Raw genomic sequence first — 12,448 nt, 5'->3', positions numbered from 1 at the left:
TGGCAGACTCGACAGCCTTGGTTTCTCAAATGACTGCCTTGCCTGGTTCACCAACTACTTCTCGGATAGAGTTCAGTGTGTCAAATCGGAGGGCCTGTTGTCCAGACCTCTGGCAGTCTCTATGGTGGTACCACAGGGTTCAATTGTCGGGCCTACTCTCTTCTCTGTATATATCAATGTCGCTCTTGCTGCTGGTGATTCTCTGATCCACCTCTACGCAGACGACACCATTCTGTATACATCTGGCCCTTCTTTGGACAAAATGCTAACAACCTTCCAAACAAGCTTCAATGCCATACAATACTCCTTCCCGTGGCCTCCAACTGCTCTTAAATGCAGGAAAAACTAAATGCATGCTCTTCAACTGATCGCTGCCCACACCTGCCCGCCCGTCCAACATTACTACTCTGTACGGTTCCGACTTAGAATATGTGGACAACTACAAATACCTAGGTGTCTGGTTAGACTGTAAACTCTCCTTCCAGACTCACATTAAGCATCTCCAATCCAAAATTAAATCTACAATCGGCTTCCTATTTCACAACAAAGCCTTCTTCACTCATGCTGCCAAACATACCCTCGTAAAACTGACCATCCTACCGATCCTCGACTTCGGCGATGTCATTTACAAAATAGCCTCCAACACTCTACTCAGCAAATTGAATGAAGACTATCACAGTGGCATCCCGATTTGTCACCAAAGCCCCACATACTACCTACCACTGCGACCTGTATGCTCTCGTTGGCTGGCCCTCGCTGCATATTTGTCGCAAAACCCACTGGCTCCAGGTCATCTATAAGTCTTTGCTAGGTAAAGCCCTGCCTTATCTCAGCTCACTGGTCACCATAGCAACACCCACCCGTAGCACGTGCTCGAGCTGGTATATTGCACTGGTCATCCCCAAAGCCAGCACTTCCTTTGGCCGCCTTTCCTTCCAGTTCTCTGCTGCCAATGACTGGAACAAATTGCAAAAATCACTGAAGCTGGGGTCTTATATCTCCCTCACTAACTCTAAGCATCAGCTGTCAGAGCAGTTTACTGATCATTGCACCTGTACACAGCCCATCTGTAAATAGCCCATCTGTAAATTGCCCACCCAACTACCTCTTCCCCATGTTGTTGTTTTTTGTTTTTTTGCTCCTTTGCACCCCAGTGTGTCTACTTGCACATCATCTTCTGCACATCTATCACTCCAGTATTAATGCTAAATTGTAATTATTTTGCCACTACGGCCTATTCATTGCCTTACCTCCCTAATCTTACTTCATTTGCACACACTGTAAATAGACATTTCTATTGTGTTATTGACTGTATGTTTGTTTATTCAATGTGAAATTCTGTGTTGTTGATTTTGTCGCACTGCTTTGCTTTATCTTGGCCAGGTCGCAGTTGGGAGAGGCGAAGGTGGAGAGACATGCGTTCTCCGAAACACAACTCAACCTAGCCGCACTGCTTATTGACACAATGCACATCCAACCCGGAAGCAAGCCGCACCAATGTTTCGGAGGAAACACCGTACACCTGGCGACATGATCAGCGTGCACTGCCCCCAGCCTGCCACAGGAGTCGCTAGAGAGCGACAAGACAAGGATATCCCTGCCGGTCAAACCCTCCCTAATTGTGGCTCAAACCATGGACCTCCTGTTCACGGCCGGCTGCGACAGAGCCTGGGCTCGAACCCAGAATCTCTATTGGCACAGCTAGCACTGCGATGCAGTGCGCCACCCGGGAGGCCCTTTTATTGTTTATTAGCGGTTATAATTCAGTAATATCACTTATATTAATCAAATTTCAATCAAATTTACTTATAAAGCCCTTCTTACATCAGCTGATGTCACAAAGTGCTGTGCAGAAACCCAGCCTAAAACCCCAAACAGCAAGCAATGCAGGTGTAGAAGCACAGTGGCTAGGAAAAACTCCCTAGAAAGGACAGAACCTAGGAAGAAACCTAGAGAGGAACCAGGCTATGTGGGGTGGCCAGTCCTCTTCTAGCTGTGCCGGGTGGAGATTATAACAGAACATGGCCAAGATGTTCAAATGTTCATAGATGGCCAGCAGGGTCAAATAATAATAATCACAGTGGTTGTAGAAGGTGCAACAGGTCAGCAGATCAGGAGTAAATGTCAGTTGGCTTTTCATAGCCAATCATTCAGAGTATCTCTACCAGTTATTTCAGTTAATATCAGTTATATTAGTTATTTCAGTTACATCAGTTATTTCAGTAATATCAGTAATATCAGTTAATATTAGTTATTATCAGTTATATCGGCTATTATCGGTCATATCAGTTATTTTCAGTTAGCAATTATCATCGGTTATTATGCTTTATTTCAGTTATTTTCAGTTATTATCAGTGATCAGTTATTTCAGTTGTGTGAGTTATTATCAGTTTTGAGTTATTTTCATTACTCCAGTTAATATCAGTTATTTCGGTAATATCAATAATATCAGTTATCAGTTAACTGAAATAACTGATAATAACTAATAGAACTGATAATAACCGATACAACTGAAATAACTGATACAACTGATGTATCAGTCATTAGCAGGTATATCAGTTATTATTGGCAAATATAGGTTATTCCCGTTATTTCTGGTTGTGTCGCTATACCCGTTATTATCAGTTATATGAGTTATTTCAGTTATATGAGTTATGAGTTATTATCAGTTATATCAGTTATCAGTTTTGACAGTTATTTCAATATTTTCAGTTGTTTTAGGTTGTTTTCAGTTATTACCAGTTGTTATTATTATTATTATTGTCAGTTATTTCAGTTACACACAAGGCCATCCCTGCCTGCCATGGAGAATCAGCTTAACAAAACACATGCAATCCGTCAGACAAATGATAAGGCATTATAGCTTTGTTGTCATATAGCTGTTCCTTACCTCAAACTGTTTGAAGAACATAGGTGTAAGCAGACTGTCCACTTCTCTTTCCTCCAATGGACTGAGGGAGGAGGAGTCTAACGGCCCAGCTCGGGGCTTCAGGGTCTTGGGCTTCTCTGGCGGGTCAGACAGGCCCTCTACACTGGCTGACTGGCCCATGAGGAGCAGGGACAGGACTGAGGCCCGGGCAGAGACAGTGGGGGGGTAGCAGATAGACCTGTGCTGGGCAGCAGGTCTGGGGCTGTGGGGCTTGGGGCTCATGGGTCTCACTGGGGTGTCTGGTGTAGCTACCATGCTAGACACTGTGCTCTCATAGCCTCCCCCTGGGGACCAGGACAGCTGATTGGCTAATGCAGCCAGGGAGGCGGGGCTCATGGTCGACAGGGCGCTGGATTCATTTGCGGGCGGAGCCTCAGAGTCTTGCGAGTACGGCGGTCCGGAGTCTGAGAAGTTGATTGACAGGTCTTTGGGCGGGACTTTCCCTTCTCTCCTCTCGCCATCCAACTTGCAGCCCTGCGGGGTGTTGGCCCCGGACCTTCTTTGACTGTCCTGTAGGTCTCTCTTGGTGAAGTGGTCGGTGAGATTCAGAGCCCTGAGAGAAGAGGGGGACCCAGGGACACTGAGCACTGAGCCTGAGGCCGAGCGGGATGCATAGTCACTGTGGATCTGTCTGGGCGTCCTCAAACCCCCACCGTCCTCTCCCGCGACCCCATCCCCGACCGGGACAGACAGGGTACTCCTCACCAGCTCAGCCTCTTTGGCCCTCAGCCTCCTCCAGGACTGTTTGGCTCGCCCCACCTTCCCTTCACTCCCTGTCTCAACGCTCCCCTGTTCCTCCTCGTTCTCCTTATCCATGGAGCGAGACTCAAACAGGCCAGATAGGGACTTGTGGGCCTGGGCGAAGCGCATGCGGAGGTTGAGGCTGTCAGAGCTCTTGCTCCTCTTGTAGCCGTGCAGGCCCTCGGGGGCCCCAGTCTGGTTGTGTCTGAGACCTCCGGGCTGGGAGGTCAGCGGGGTGTCTGGGCTGCTGGACCCCTCCCTGAAGAGCAGGCGGACGTGGCGAGTGCGAGGCGTGGAGGGGAAGAAGCTGTAGTCCTCCTCCTCTGTCTCGTAGCAACCCACTGGACCAGAGGAGAAGGCCTGCTGGACCGTCAAAAAGACACTGTCGTTGTCTGAGGCGTCTCCCCCCAGCTCCCTTCCCAGGCCCAGGTCGGGTGAGTCCCGGGGCGAGCTGTCCACCTTGGTGTTCTTCAGCCTGTTCTTCTTCCTGAAGGAAGGCATCTTGGAGAAGACAGAGAACTTGGAGCTCTTGGTGCTCCCCGCCCGGACTCCTTTAGACTTGCTCTTCATGGGTTTGTGGAGGTTGGTGTTCCCCCCCGAGACAGGCAGGATGGACTCTTCCGTCTCCTCACTGTTAGTGCTGGTGGTGTCAAAATCGTAGGACACAGAGGTGGGGGTGGGACTGGAGCATCTTTCGTTGCCCGAGGCGTCCCTGTCGTGTGGTAAGGTCACGACCCTGATGTCATCGGGGTCAAAGGTCGACAAGACCAGCTGGTGCTCTGACGACTCGATACTGGACAAGTCCTCAGGGCGACACGACGACGTGCTGAAAGTGGGCACATAGGATATGATGATGTCACCAGACAGAAGAACGGTGCCTCGGTCCTCCTCAGTGGGCCTTATCCTAACAATCTTTCTCCACTCCTTATCTTCCTCCTCATCCCCAGTCTCATCTTCCACTGTCCCAGAGTGGTCCAGGGAGTGGTCGGGATCAGCCTCTAGGATGGTTTCCAGGCTAGTAAGGGAGAGCAGGTTGAGACTGACGCCGGGATAGGGGTACCTCACGATCCTCACCTCACGATCCTGCTGCAGGAGGGTAGGGTGAGAGCTGGTCTGGAGGTAGGATCTGTATGAGCTGTCCTCCTCAGTAAACCAACTGTCCTCTAATCCTAAAGTCTCAGGTGAGTTGCTACACTCCTGTCTGTCTCTGTCCCAGGGAGGCTTGGGAGATTGGTGGGGAATGGGCTGCTGGCCCTTCTCCTTCTCCACACTGTCCAATAGCAGGCTTCTGGTCTCCAGGTAGGAAAATAAGGGTTCAGAGAGGCCTGTTGTACTGTTTGCAGCACAATTAGCCTCCCTACACCCTATAGTGTCTGTATGGTTAGAGATGTCTCCTCTCCAGTCTGTAGTGTCTGTATGGTTAGAGATGTCTCCTCTCCAGTCTGTAGTGTCTGTATGGTTAGAGATGTCTCCTCTCCACTTTGTAGTGTCTGTATGGTTAGAGATGTCTCTTCTCCAGTCTGTAGTGTCTGTATGGTTAGAGATGTCTCCTCTCCAGTCTGTAGTGTCTGTATGGTTAGAGATGTCTCCTCTCCAGTCTGTAGTGTCTGTATGGTTAGAGATGTCTCCTCTCCAGTCTGTAGTGTCTGTATGGTTAGAGATGTCTCCTCTCCAGTCTGTAGTGTCTGTATGGTTAGAGATGTCTCCTCTCCAGTCTGTAGTGTCTGTATGGTTAGAGATGTCTCCTCTCCAGTCTGTAGTGTCTGTATGGTTAGAGATGTCTCCTCTCCAGTCTGTATGGTTCTGATTAGGGGCGTCTCTGTAACTCTCTCTCTGAAGCCTCTCCAGCTCTTCCACCTCAGCCAGGCTGAAGGGATACTCATCCTCCAGCCAGGACACGGCTGAGTCATCACTGCACCAGCAAGGGTGGTAGTCCACGAGGGACAGGAACTTCTCAGAATCCTCAGGGGGGTCTTCAAGAGCGCTGTCCAGGGTGTCATTGGTCTCCCCCAGGAATTTCGAGGTTAACGTTGCGGGCTCGGTCAGGGAAAGGGACTCCCCATCAGTTTTATCCCCACACTCCTTTAACCTGCTCTGGTGGGCTACCTTTATCTCTACCTCAGAGGACCACTGCTCTGGCATCTGGCCCCTCATACAGAGAGACCCTGACCACAACCTTTCACTGGCCTTGGTGTGGTTGTTGGAGTCAGAGAGGGAGGACAGAGAAATGATTGAGGGTGGCACAGGGCAGGGAGAGGGAGGCTCAGGGATCCTGTGGTGGATCTCTAGGTGATCCCGGCGGCTATGGACTTGTTCTTTACACACAGGAGAGTCTGTTCCCACGGTAACAGGAGAGTCTGTTCCCACGGTAACAGGAGAGTCTGTTCCCACGGTAACAGGAGAGTCTGTTCCCACGGTAACAGGAGAGTCTGTTCCCACGGTAACAGGAGATTCTGTTCCTATGGTAACAGAAAAGTCTGCTCCCACAGTTATCTCTATCGTCCTCAGTGGTACAGTCTCCTGATCTAAGGCAGGTGGTTCTGTGCTGTCTCCCTGAAGAGGCTCAGTCTCTGTAGGTTGGTTTGACCCTTGGCCTATGTCACTAGAAACACCCTGTGTGCAGAGATCAACATACAGATCACTAGTGATCTCTACGAAGACTCCTGTAGGACTGTAGGGGAATATAGCATCCTCTGTCTCCTCTGTGCTTGACAGCCCAACATGGTCAGAGTCTGTGTCTGTATGGTCAGAAAACTCTGCTGTTTTAACAGTGTTTGGCTGTGCTGATTCAGGGCAGGATGTGCTTTCTACTGCCTGTTCCTGTTGACTGTAAACATGGCAATCTTCTTCCTCCTCCTCCTCCTCCTCCTCCTCCTCCTCTCTCACCCCAGGCAGGGAATGGGTTGGTCCTGTCCTGTCCTCTCTAGTCGAGGTCTTTGATAACAGCTGTGAGTGTTCTGAGTCTTCTGATCCTGACCTGTCAGAGGGAGGCGGCCAGTCTATGTGGGGGAGGGAGCGTGGGTGGGTGGGCAGGCATTCCTCACTCCACCCCACAGCGTCAGACTGGGGATGAGCAGAAGCAGGCTGGAGCTCTACGGAGGTATAACCTTCCCCCAGCCAGCCCTCATCCCTCGTAATCTCCCCAGGTGATGGCTCACTGTCCCTGGGTGTCTCTGTGCTGGAGCCCCTCTGGTCCTGGAGCTCAGGGATTAGGCCCTGGGTTTGAACAGCATGCTTCTTCAGTGGTCGTATCTCTGTCATTCCTTCAACGCCCAGCCCAGGAGCTGGGACAGGTGAGACCGGTGAGGCTAACTGGGATTCCAATTGGTTGATCCCCTTCCTGTTTTGCGATGGTGAGAGAGACAGATCAGGTGACAGGATGTTGGAAAGAGGTATGGGCCCACGGGTGTCTAGCAAGGGAGGAAGTCCCACCTCTACAGGAAGTCCCACCTCAAAAGGATGTCCAGCCTCCACGGACGACATGATTGAACAGAACCCATTCACCGTCTCCTCTGTCCCCGACGGTTCAGGTGGCTCTGCTGAGTTTCTGGTTGTGACACACACCTTGTGCTCTTCCTGGCAGTGGGCACATGATCCGCATGCCTCAACGTGAGTCTTTGTAGCACTGAGGAAGGTCTGAGGCTGGGTCTTTGTGACAGGTCCGTTGGGGATACCCACACATGGACTGGCTGAATGAACCTTCCCTGTGGTTTCTAAACTGTGTGGTGCTGGGTTGTATTTCACTGTGGTGGGTGGACTACTCCACTCTGCCTCTGTGGTGGGTGGACTAGTCCTCTCTGCCTCTGTGGTGGGTGGACTACTCCACTCTGCCTCTGTGGTGGGTGGACTACTCCTCTCTGCCTCTGTGGTGGGTGGACTACTCCACTCTGCCTCTGTGGTGGGTGGACTACTCCTCTCTGCCTCTGTGGTGGGTGGACTAGTCCTCTCTGCCTCTGTGGTGGGTGGACTACTCCACTCTGCCTCTGTGGTGGGTGGACTAGTCCTCTCTGCCTCTGTGGTGGGTGGACTAGTCCTCTCTGCCTCTGTGGTGGGTGGACTAGTCCTCTCTGCGTCTGTGGTGGGTGGACTACTCCTCTCTGCCTCTGTGGTGGGTGGACTACTCCTCTCTGCCTCTGTGGTGGGTGGACTACTCCACTCTGCCTCTGTGGTGGGTGGACTACTCCTCTCTGCCTCTGTGGTGGGTGGACTACTCCACTCTGCCTCTGTGGTGGGTGGACTAGTCCTCTCTGTCTCTGTGGTGGGTGGACTAGTCCTCTCTGCCTCTGTGGTGGGTGGACTAGTCCTCTCTGTCTCTGTGGTGGGTGGACTACTACTCTCTGTCTCTGTGGTGGGTGGACTAATCCTCTCTGCCTCTGTGGTGGGTGGACTACTACTCTCTGTCTCTGTGGTGGGTGGACTAGTCCTCTCTGTCTCTGTGGTGGGTGGACTACTCCTCTCTGTGCATTGTGTGTCCATACAGATTGTGTCTGTGGTGTGTGTTTCTGTACACTGTGTGTCAGTACTGGGCTCTGCAATAATTTCACAGTATGTGTCTGATTTGGCTGTTTTGTGTGTGAGTCTGCAGTGTGTGTCTGGTTTGGCTGTGTTGTGTGTGAGTCTGCAGTGTGTGTCTGTTGTGTTGTGTGTGTCTATGCAGTGTGTGTCTGTTGTGTTGTGTGTGTCTATGCAGTGTGTCTCTGTTGTGTTGTGTGTGTCTATGCAGTGTGTGTCTGTTGTGTTGTGTGTGTCTATGCAGTGTGTGTCTGTTGTGTTGTGTGTGTCTATGCAGTGTGTGTCTGTTGTGTTGTGTGTGTCTATGCAGTGTGTGTCTGTTGTGTTGTGTGTGTCTATGCAGTGTGTGTCTGTTGTGTTGTGTGTGTCTATGCAGTGTGTGTCTGTTGTGTTGTGTGTGTCTATGCAGTGTGTCTCTACAATGTGCCAAGGCTGACTCTGTGCTGTATCTGTGCTGGGCTGTTTCTCTGTGTTGGGTCTGCATACGTGAGTTTCTGTGTTCTCTGTGCTGTGGTTGTGCTGGTTCCTCTCTGCTGTGTGTCTGGCTCTACAGTGCCCTGCGGTGTGGTGGCTGTTGTTCTTCCATCCCGTGTGTACGTCCTCCACCCCCAGAATGGCAGACAGAGAGTCCTCGCTGCTGTCCGCGCTCAGGTCCGACAGCGTGTCACACAACGTGTCACTGTTCCATGAACACGAGTCAAAGTACTCCTCCGACGAGGTGATGTCACTCCCACCACCGCTCCACTTCCTCACCTCGTCCTGGCTACAGTCTTGGGGGTCGCCGAGTCCCAAATCCCCCTCCTCCACCTCTAATTGTAATCCCTTTGTGTTCTGCAGTCCCTCCGAGTCCTCTAGAGCTTCCTGGGTCTGCAGAGAGAGAAAAAGAAGAGAGATAGACTTTCCGCTAGTAACTTAACACTGTTAAGAGTCTGATAGCAATAAGATTATCTTGTAGAGGCTCAGATAACTCTACATACATCACAGTACATTCAGTAAATCAGAGAGAGATATAACGTCAGGCCCCGGTGCATTCAGGAAATCAGAGAGATATAACGTCAGGCCCTGATGCCTTCAGTAAATCAGAGAGCGATATAGCGTCAGGCCCTGGTGCATTCAGTAAATCAGAGAGGTATAACGTCAGGCCCCGATGCCATCAGTAAATCAGAGAGATATAACGCCAGGCCCTGATGCATTCAGTAAATCAGAGAGATATAATGCCAGGCCCTGATGCATTCAGTAAATCAGAGAGATATAACGTCAGGCCCTGATGCATTCAGTAAATCAGAGAAAGATATAACGTCAGGCCCCAGTGCATTCAGTAAATCAGAGAAATAAAAAACGTCAGGCCCTGGGAAGGTACAGTTGATGAGGAGCCTGGCATAAAAAGGAGCAACATGATTCTCTCTAATTACTGTCATAACATCTCCTCCACCTGCGAAAATCTGGCAGAGGACAAATAATAGAGCTATCTACATACACTTCGTGGACAAAAGTATGTGGACACCTGTTAGACGAACATCTCATTCCAAAATCATGGGCATTAATATGGAGTCGTTCCCCCCTTGGCTACTATAACAGTCTCCTCTCTTCTGGAAAGGCTTTCCACTAGATGTTGGAACATTGCTGCGGGGACTTCCATTCAGCCACAGCATTAGTGAGGTCGGGCACTGATGTTGAGCGATTTTCCTGGCTCGCAATAGGTGTTCAAATTAATCCCAAAGGTGATCAATGGGGTTGAGGTCAGGGCTCTGTGCAAGCAGTCAAGTTCTTCCACACCCATCTCAAAAAAACATTTGTGTATGGACCTCACTTTGTGCACAGCAGCATTGCAATGCCGAAACAGGAAAGGGCCTTCCTCAAACTGTTGCCACAAAGGTGGAAGCACAGAATTGTCTAGAATGTCATTGTGGGGGCCTAGCCTGAGGGGCCTAGCCTGAGGGGCCTAGCCCAAACCATGAAAAACAGCCCCAGACCATTATTCCTCCTCCTCCAAGTTTTACAGTTGGCACTATGCATTCGGGCAGGTAGCGTTCTCTTGGCATCCGCCAAACCCAGATTCGTCCATCAGACTGCCAGATGGTGAAGCGTTATTCATCACTCCAGAGAATGCGTTTCCACTGCTCCAGTCCAATGGTGGAAGCTTTACACCACTCTAACTGACGCTTGGCATTGCGCATGGTGATCTCACAGGCTTTACACCACTCTAACTGACGCTCGGCATTGCGCATGGTGATCTCACAGGCTTTACACCACTCTAACTGATGCTCGGCATTGCGCATGGTGATCTCACAGGCTTTACACCACTCTAACTGACGCTCGGCATTGCGCATGGTGATCTCACAGGCTTTACACCACTCTAACTGACGCTCGGCATTGCGCATGGTGATCTCACAGGCTTTACACCACTCTAACTGACGCTTGGCATTGCGCATGGTGATCTCACAGGCTTTACACCACTCTAACTGACGCTCGGCATTGCGCATGGTGATCTCACAGGCTTTACACCACTCTAACTGACGCTCGGCATTGCGCATGGTGATCTCACAGGCTTTACACCACTAACTGACGCTCGGCATTGCGCATGGTGATCTCACAGGCTTTACACCACTCTAACTGACGCTCGGCATTGCGCATGGTGATCTCACAGGCTTTACACCACTCTAACTGACGCTCGGCATTGCGCATGGTGATCTCACAGGCTTTACACCACTCTAACTGACGCTCGGCATTGCGCATGGTGATCTCACAGGCTGACCACACTGCTCTCGTCGCGTGCGCGAGCGTTGCAAAATAAATTTAGAAAACTGTTATTCAATTATTGCACCCACACTGCTCGTGTGCGCGTCAACAATCGTCTGTGTTGCCCAGGGCTAAAGTAGAATCACAATCAGTTCTATTTCTGATGCAGATCGCACAGCAAGTCCTGCCTCTCCCATCTCCTCATTGGTTAATAGAAGCAGGTACCCACGTGCCATCTCCTCATTGGTTATACCGACGTGGGTGACTGAAAGACGAACGAGGTCAGTGGCAGTAATGCACCTAATTTATGAAAGTTGCCAATCGCAATAAAAAGTCAAGAGAAGAAAAATCCTGGAAGGAAGAGAGACGACTAGAAACGATTCAGTTGACCGTTTTATGTGTGGATTAGTTGGCGAAGTAGAGGACCTTGTGCATTTCAGGTAAAATAACAGCACAATGTTTATATCCCAGGACAAATTAGCTAGCAACAGCAAGCTAACTAGCTAAATTGCCATAAATGTTTAATGCTTTTCGACCTGTCTCCAAATTAATACAATTAGTTCAGAGTTTGTTTTGATCTTAACCTACGTGTTGTGATCGCGTTTAAATTCATTTATGCACGATGGCGCACGCACGCAGCCGGTTTGGGTTCCGTGAAAGGCTTGTGCTCGGCCATGGAAACCCATTTCATGAATCTCCCAACGAACAGTTATTGTGCTGACATCAGCAGTTTGGAACTCGGTAGTGTTGCAACCGAGGACAGACGATTTACGCGCTATGTGCTTCAGCACTCATGGTCCTATTCTGTGAGCTTGTGTGGCCTACCACTTCGCTGCTGAGCCGTTGTTGCTCTTAGACGTTTCCACCTCATAATATCAACACGTACAGCTAACCGGGGCAGCTCTAGCAGGGCAGAAACTTGACCAACTGACTTGTTTGAAAGGTGGCATCTTATGACGGTGGCCATTCTACTGCCAATGTTTGTATATGGAGATTGCATGGCTGTGTGCTTGATTTTTATACACCTGCCTGCAACGGGTGTGGCTGAAATAGCCAGATCCACTCATTTGAAGGGGTGTCCACATAATTTTGGCCATGTAGTGTAACTATTACTGCAGAAGCCTCTACACATCCATATTAAAGGTTTGAAAACACGGCTGTGTAGGCGTTCTCTCTCTCTCGCCCTATCTCTCCCTCTACTCTCTCTCTCTCTCTCTCTCTCTCTCTCCCTCTCCCTCTACCTCTCTCTCTCCCTCTACCTCTCTCTCTCTCTCTCTCTCTACCCTCTCTCTCTCTCTCTCTCTCTCTCTCTCTCTACTCTCTCTCTCTCTCTTTCTCTCTCCCTCTCCCTCTCTCTCTTTCTCTCCCTCCCTCTATCTCTCTCTCTCTCTCTCTCTCTCTCTCTCTCTCTCTCTCTCTCTCTCTCTCTCTCTCTCTCTCCCTCTACCTCTCTCTCTCTCTCTCTCTCTCTCTCTCTCTCCCTCTACCTCTCTCTCTCTCTCTCCTCTCTCTCTCCCTCTACCTCTC

The 12,448-nt window shown here is 50.2% G+C and overlaps 1 protein-coding gene across 3 annotated transcripts in view; it reads right to left on the bottom strand.

Annotated features, from left to right (window-relative positions):
• The window catches only part of LOC112227462 (rho guanine nucleotide exchange factor 4), a 103,189-nt gene extending 94,876 nt beyond the window's left edge, over window positions 1-8,313 (bottom strand). For all 3 annotated transcript variants that reach the window (XM_042308417.1, XM_042308418.1, XM_042308419.1), the window contains exon 1: window positions 2,891-8,313. In XM_042308417.1, coding sequence (XP_042164351.1) covers window positions 2,891-8,146 — 5,256 coding nt within the window. In that variant the 5' untranslated portion in view covers window positions 8,147-8,313. The remainder of the gene's footprint in view (window positions 1-2,890) is intronic.
• Between the last annotated feature and the right edge of the window lie 4,135 nt (window positions 8,314-12,448).

The sequence above is a fragment of the Oncorhynchus tshawytscha genome, linkage group LG29 (assembly GCF_018296145.1).
Source record: "Oncorhynchus tshawytscha isolate Ot180627B linkage group LG29, Otsh_v2.0, whole genome shotgun sequence".
Taxonomy (NCBI): Eukaryota; Metazoa; Chordata; class Actinopteri; order Salmoniformes; family Salmonidae; genus Oncorhynchus; species Oncorhynchus tshawytscha.
This window is presented reverse-complemented; position numbering and strand designations above follow the sequence as displayed.